Source organism: Siphateles boraxobius, unplaced genomic scaffold (assembly GCF_051911475.1).
Source record: "Siphateles boraxobius isolate OS27281-9 unplaced genomic scaffold, OSU_SipBor_1 246, whole genome shotgun sequence".
NCBI lineage: Eukaryota > Metazoa > Chordata > Actinopteri > Cypriniformes > Leuciscidae > Siphateles > Siphateles boraxobius.
The window spans coordinates 345001-352500 of NW_027508862.1; the positions used below are offsets into that span (position 1 = coordinate 345001).

The 7500-nt window shown below is 43.3% G+C and overlaps 1 protein-coding gene across 1 annotated transcript in view; it reads right to left on the reverse strand.

Moving 5' to 3' along the window:
• Window positions 1–145: 145 nt before the first annotated feature.
• The window catches only part of LOC143749417 (nuclear pore complex protein Nup214-like), a gene marked incomplete at its 5' end in the record, with an annotated part of 91947 nt that continues 84592 nt past the window's right edge, over window positions 146–7500 (reverse strand). The window contains 3 exons of the mRNA XM_077241906.1: window positions 146–348; window positions 437–470; window positions 2306–2475. Coding sequence (XP_077098021.1) covers window positions 312–348; window positions 437–470; window positions 2306–2475 — 241 coding nt within the window. The remainder of the gene's footprint in view (window positions 349–436; window positions 471–2305; window positions 2476–7500) is intronic.

Genomic DNA, 7500 nt, shown 5'->3' on the forward strand with positions numbered 1-7500 from the left:
CCACATTAAGTGTATTAGTTTGTTAAAATGTTTTTGTTTTATAATCAATTCAAATGCATAAATCTATGTCTATATGTCTATCATAAATCTAATCTAAGAATAAGTGTGAGAGGAGCACAGTTGTGGAGTGAAGAACAGAAACACGTACGGTAAACAGCGCTCGAGTTTATTTCTCATCGTGCAGATAAAGCAGAAGAAACACACTGAACATAAAACATCAGCACACGTAAAGATGACCAAACCTCACGGCATATTCACACACACACACTATAAAATGACATCAGCGTGTCGGTGGAAGTCAGAGTCCGCGATCAACTCCTCCAACTGTTGAAGGTCTGAGCCGACGGTCTGGAAGACATCAGAGATGTGAACATGACACTGATGGACACGTGACCACCGAGACCATCATCTGTGAATCACATGACGTCACACTTACTGGTTGGTGTTCGTGTTTCCAAAGCCTCCAAAACCTACGATCACAAGCCAACACACAAACAGAGTTAGACTTCATCAAGCAATGGAGTGTGAACAAGCGGCAATCTCTCTCTCTCTCATCAACACTGAAGTGATTAAACTGCAGTTCATCCACTGGCCACTAGAGACCGGCTGCAGAAGAGACTCAATCCCATAGACCTGCATGTTAAAATGCCCAACTTTACAGCAGAATAAAACATGTTTACAGTCTGGTGCAAAAAGTGGTTTTGGTCTATATCGCTAATTTTGCCCTTCATGACGACTGTGAGGCGGGTGAATTATTTAATAACTCATCCGTTTAAATTATATTAAGCCTTAAAGTTCTGCATAATTAAGGGCGTGGCCACTTGAGTGACAGGTGGATTGCCGCTGATGTCACTACTAGCCGTTTGTCTGCTAGCGTTAACGTCACCTCAGCTAATCCGCCTCGCTGCACATGTTCGTTTATCCGGGAGTGACGCGCGGCCAAGATGGCGACGGCCGGCTCCGCCCACTTTGGGCTTCAGAAACACTACGGGTGACGTTACGCACATACTTATATACAGTCTATGAGTGTGACATTACCGGCGCTTCGAAACCGGTGTTGAACTGGCTCTCCTGTGTAACACTATGTTCACCACTGTAACTAGGACACATGAGAGCGGCACTTGTGATAAACACTCGTGAGAAACGACACACTTCAGTGCTGGCGGACATTAAGCTTTCTAAGAACTGAGGACCAGTTTTAAATAGTACATAGATAGTACAAAAAACAAGGTGTTTAGGTATAGAGATGTTGATTATTTGTTTATTAAAGTCCAGCTGTGGTGAAATCCAGCGTTTAATGTTGTCTATGTGGTGTTTTTAATCTGCTTTAAGACAAACCATGTGTAAATTCATAAGTCGACATCATTGCTGAGTATTTTCTCCTTAAAACTGCAGTGAACCAAAGACAGTCTCAAAAACACGCTTTGAAATCGCTGGTGTTTCTGACGTCACAAACTACCTTGTAACCAATCAGATCAACGTGTGATCGTCAACGAGTGGATCTCTGAGTGAGTGAGTGGAGGCGGGGCTCATTCGCATATTCATAGAGCCGTGAATACTAAATGAGGCGAGAGTGTCGAGTTACATTCAAGATATTTTAAAGCATTTTTAAGGAAAATACATTTAAATATGTCATTTTGGTGATCAAAGACGAGTTTTAAGGGATGAAGTTATTGACTACAGGGGGAATTTAAATTAGATGAATACTAACATAATAAAAATGGACTGGTTCAAAATCTGAATGAATTTTCAAACTAATCAGCAGTTTTTGTGAAAAAAGCACTTCTTGATTTTACAGATTTCTAGGTTCACAGTTCCACAGGAAAAGAAACAAAAATCCAGTGTTTGTGTTTTGAATGAAAGAGGCGTTTGAAAGGAACCGAGCGGCTCACGTCTGCGTGTTTACAGCAAACTCGTGTTCAAGCGCTGTAAATCAGGCACTGATGAAACTATAAAGAGGAGGACAATAAAAGCAGCCGTATGTCTGAAAGCTGAGAGCCTGAAACTCCTGAATGACGGATGTCAAGCTTATTTACACAGCGCTTTTTACAGCACACAGTGTTTCAAAGCAGCTTTACAGAGATAACAGGAAAATAATGCAACAAAGTTTGTTTCTAGAAGAAAATAGCATCACAGTCCAGCTTACGTAAGTTCAGTTAATTTATTTCATTTATATATATACACATATAGCCGTGGTGTCATCGTCCAGCTCAGCTCAGTTCTCATATAATGGTGTCAATGCAGGAGATCAATAATATTGTTGAATATCAAATTAAATGTTAAACTGTGTGTGTCGGGATCTCACCTCCAGACGAGCCGAAGCCGGGGAACGTGCCGGTCTGAGCGCCGAATCCCGACGGGCTCCCGAATGATGGTGGCGCTGCGCTGGGATTGGCTGGGCTCCCGAACGGTGGCGGCGCTGCGCTGGGATTGGCTAGACTGCCGAACGACGGCGCATTAGGAGGAGACGCAAACCTGGAACCATGAAAACATGCATTGTGTCAGAGGCTGAACATGATGAACAGATGGCAGTGCTTGTTTGGGTGAGTTATGCGGCACAGGTGCCTACACACACACACACACACACACACACACACACACACACACACACACACACACACACACACACACACACACACACACACAAACAGGATTAGATCACGACACAGAAATACACACCACCTCTGACCCCATCTGTCACTCAACGACGACACATTCTGCTTTTCTACGTGTTCATCTTTAGTGTTGCTGCTCTATATCAGTGTCAGTGTTTCTGAACTCCTGAAACGCCTCCATTGTATCTGGATTTTCTTCCGGGAACGAACACGTCACAATATTCCCCATAATAATTAAACGCAGAATAAAGGGGCGGGGCCTGGTTAAGTTAGTTAGTAGTGTGTTAAACTGGCGGTTATGGGAAGAGGCGGGACATTTCCCAAACATACTCGAAGCGCTCGACCAATCACAACACACTGCTCCAGCCGACCAATCAGAGCACAGTGTGCTTTTCAGGAGGAGGGGCTTCATAGAGACAGGAAGTAAACAGAGCGTTACTGACAGACTGGGAAGAGAGGAGCCGCAACAATGGAGAATATGAGGAAAATAATCAACATTCAAGCAGGAAAACCTGTTCTGTTACTAGATGACTTAATTAGTTAGAGTTTTACTCTCTTTATTTTTTGCATGTCTTGTATCTTATTCTTCACTTTATTTACACCCTGATCATTAGTTTTTGAGCTTGTGACGGTTTACTTTCCACCATGAAGGCTCTTGTAGTTTTCCTTCAAACACTGGTGAAGATTTGTGTGTTTTGTTTGATTCTGCTCACGACACACACTGCGATCGCCTGGGTTGATGATCAATATCTCATGAATTATTCCTCTAGATTACACTTCCCTCAACGCCTCGTCTCTCTCACATCATCAGTCGCGACTCTCTCTGTGATGCTTCAAAATGTATTTTCAGACATTAATCTAACATCCTTTACTGTGGTAATGTTTGTTAAGTGGAGAAACTTTCTTAAAAAAAATCAGTAAATGTTGTAAAGGCATTAGTTCACACCAACATTTTTTATTTTTTCATTTACTCAAGAGTATCACATTTAAGACTCAGACTTTGCACAAATAAAATTAACCATATGTGTGTCCGTACACCACAAACCCATTCAATGTCGAAATAAACCATGCATTTCAGATCCTTTTATAGGCCTGGAGATTAATCAGAATAAAACCTAAATCATGATGTGGCTTTAGTGCGATTATCAAATGGCAAAGGCTGTGAATGAATTTACTAAACGTGTGTTTCAGAGTGAAGCGCGACACTGTTCTCGTTCTTTTACACGCCATTTCTGTGTTTCCAGCGACTCGATTCACAGTAAATGCTGCTCAACAAACTGCATCTGCATCTGAGGAGGGTTTGAGTTGCTTTAGGAAACACAACATGCACAAAAGATCTTCACTTACACTAATAACAGCAGCTTATAGAAGCACTAATCAGAAGAGAAGCTTTAAGTGCCAAAATACATACAAATTTAATAATAAATAATAAAACATTAGTTTTCTAATTTTACAGTACTTAAGAAAAATATTTTATACTCTTATTTCACAGTGAAATATTACAATAGCAATATTTCACCTTTTTTAGGAATAATATTAATAAATGACTTAATTATTAGTCATATTGATACTCAAATGTTTTATTCATTATATACATATGCACTGAAATTGGTAGTAATATATAAATACAATCAAATTAATGGTTGATTGATATTGGATCTTTTTCTGATAAATAATGTTTAAAGAAATAAAATAAAAAGATTATTTTGCCCGATTCTAGTAAAATTTTTATATATTGAATTTACAGTTCTCCGACGTGCGGCCCAGAGAGAAGCCACTAGAGGTTTTGTTGAATTAAATACCAGTTTGTGAATTAGCAATAACCAGAAAATAATATTTTATGCATAAAGCAGGACTTTTAATTATAATAATTATAATATAATAATCTTCACGTTGTCTACATGTACAATCATAACTGTGTTTAAAGCTGAGAAACGCAGACGTGGGTCTGATCTCTAATCTTACACACACACAGATAATCTCTGCATAACCTACATCCTCTGACACACACTCACGTGATCCACTGTGGGATGAAAATCACAATAATCCAACATTTAATTTCCTCGTACAATGAGTCAGTCTGAGCCGCATGTTAAACCGCTCATCTGATCAATGCAAGATGAAACACACACACATGTTCAGTTGTGATCAGGGTCACTACACTTTACACTCATGATTCTCCACATATCATGTTAAAGCAGAAGAAAAGCCTGTCAGGGTGACATGAAGGCTTAAGGGTTTAACAACTATTATTATTATTATATAATATTATAATATAATATCCAAACATGTTCCAGAAACCAAAAATGTGAACAGAAAGTGTAGTGAAACCCGATCAGAACAAAAGAGGACAGTGTGTGTGTGTTTGAGAGTGAGTGAGTGTTTGAGAGTGAGTGTGAGTGAGTGTGTGTGAGAGTGAGTGTGTGTGAGAGTGAGTGTGTGTGAAAGTGAGTGAGTGTGAGTGTGTGTGAGAGTGAGTGAGAGAGTGAGTGAGTGTGAGAGTGAGTGAGTGAGTGTGAGAGTGAGTGAGTGAGTGTGAGAGTGAGTGTGTGTGAGTGAGTGAGTGTGAGAGCGAGTGATTGAGTGTGAGAGTAAGTGTGAGTGAGTGAGTGTGAGAGCGAGTGATTGAGTGTGAGAGTGAGTGTGTGAGAGTGAGTGTGTGAGAGTGAGTGTGTGAGAGTGAGTGTGTGAGAGTGAGTGTGTGAGAGTGAGTGTGTGAGAGTGAGTGTGTGAGAGTGAGTGTGTGAGAGTGAGTGTGTGAGAGTGAGTGTGTGAGTGAGTGTGAGAGTGAGTGTGTGAGAGTGAGTGTGTGAGAGTGAGTGTGTGAGAGTGAGTGTGTGAGAGTGAGTGTGTGAGAGTGAGTGACTGAGAGTGAGTGACTGAGAGTGAGTGACTGAGAGTGAGTGTGTGAGAGTGAGTGTGTGAGAGTGAGTGTGTGAGAGTGAGTGTGTGAGAGTGAGTGTGTGAGTGAGTGTGAGAGTGAGTGAGTGAGTGTGAGAGTGAGTGTGTGTGAGTGAGTGAGTGTGAGAGCGAGTGATTGAGTGTGAGAGTAAGTGTGAGTGAGTGAGTGTGAGAGCGAGTGATTGAGTGTGAGAGTGAGTGTGTGAGAGTGAGTGTGTGAGAGTGAGTGTGTGAGAGTGAGTGACTGAGAGTGAGTGTGTGAGAGTGAGTATGTGAGAGTGAGTGTGTGAGAGTGAGTGTGTGAGAGTGAGTGTGTGTGAGAGCGAGTGTGAGAGCGAGTGTGAGAGTGAGTGTGAGAGTGAGTGTGAGAGTGAGTGTGTGTGAGAGTGAATGTGTGTGAGAGTGAGTGTGAGAGTGAGTGTGTGTGAGTGAGTGAGTGTGAGAGCGAGTGATTGAGTGTGAGAGTGAGTGTGAGTGAGTGAGTGTGTGAGAGTGAGTGTGTGTGAGAGTGAGTGTGAGAGTGAGTGTGTGTGAGAGTGTGTGTGAGAGCGAGTGTGAGAGTGAGTGTGAGAGTGAGTGTGTGTGAGAGTGAGTGTGTGTGAGAGTGAGTGTGTGTGAGAGTGAGTGAGTGTGAGAGTGAGTGTGTGTGAGTGAGTGAGTGTGAGAGCGAGTGATTGAGTGTGAGTGAGTGAGTGTGTGAGAGTGAGTGTGTGAGAGTGAGTGTGTGAGAGTGAGTGTGTGAGAGTGAGTGTGTGAGAGAGCGAGTGTGAGTGAGTGTGTGTGAGAGCGAGTGTGAGCGAGTGATTGAGTGTGAGAGTGAGTGTGTGAGAGTGAGTGTGTGAGAGTGAGTGTGTGAGAGTGAGTGTGTGAGAGTGAGTGTGTGAGAGTGAGTGTGTGAGAGTGAGTGTGAGAGTGAGTGTGTGTGAGAGCGAGTGTGAGTGAGTGAGTGAGTGAGTGTGAGAGCGAGTGATTGAGTGTGTGAGAGTGAGTGTGTGAGAGTGAGTGTGTGAGAGTGAGTGTGTGTGAGAGCGAGTGTGAGTGAGTGTGAGAGCGAGTGATTGAGTGTGAGAGTGAGTGTGTGAGAGTGAGTGTGTGAGAGTGAGTGTGAGAGAGTGAGTGTGAGAGAGTGAGTGTGTGAGAGTGAGTGTGTGTGAGAGCGAGTGTGAGTGAGTGAGTGTGAGAGCGAGTGATTGAGTGTGAGAGTGAGTGTGTGAGAGTGAGTGTGAGAGAGTGAGTGTGAGAGAGTGAGTGTGAGAGTGAGTGTGTGAGAGTGAGTGTGTGAGAGTGAGTGTGTGTGAGAGCGAGTGTGAGAGTGAGTGTGAGAGTGAGTGTGAGAGTGAGTGTGAGAGTGAGTGTGTGTGAGAGTGAGTGTGTGTGAGAGTGAGTGTGAGAGTGAGTGTGTGTGAGTGAGTGAGTGTGAGAGCGAGTGATTGAGTGTGAGAGTGAGTGTGAGTGAGTGAGTGTGTGAGAGTGAGTGTGTGTGAGAGTGAGTGTGAGAGTGAGTGTGTGTGAGAGTGTGTGTGAGAGCGAGTGTGAGAGTGTGTGTGAGAGTGAGTGTGTGTGAGAGTGAGTGTGTGTGAGAGTGAGTGTGAGAGTGAGTGTGTGTGAGTGAGTGAGTGTGAGAGCGAGTGATTGAGTGTGAGTGAGTGAGTGTGTGAGAGTGAGTGTGTGAGAGTGAGTGTGTGAGAGAGCGAGTGTGAGTGAGTGTGTGTGAGCGAGTGTGAGCGAGTGATTGAGTGTGAGAGTGAGTGTGTGAGAGTGAGTGTGTGAGAGTGAGTGTGTGAGAGTGAGTGTGTGAGAGTGAGTGTGTGAGAGTGAGTGTGTGAGAGTGAGTGTGTGAGAGTGAGTGTGTGAGAGTGAGTGTGTGAGAGTGAGTGTGTGTGAGAGCGAGTGTGAGTGAGTGAGTGAGTGTGAGAGCGAGTGATTGAGTGTGTGAGAGTGAGTGTGTGAGAGTGAGTGTGTGAGAGTGAGTGTGTGAGAGTGA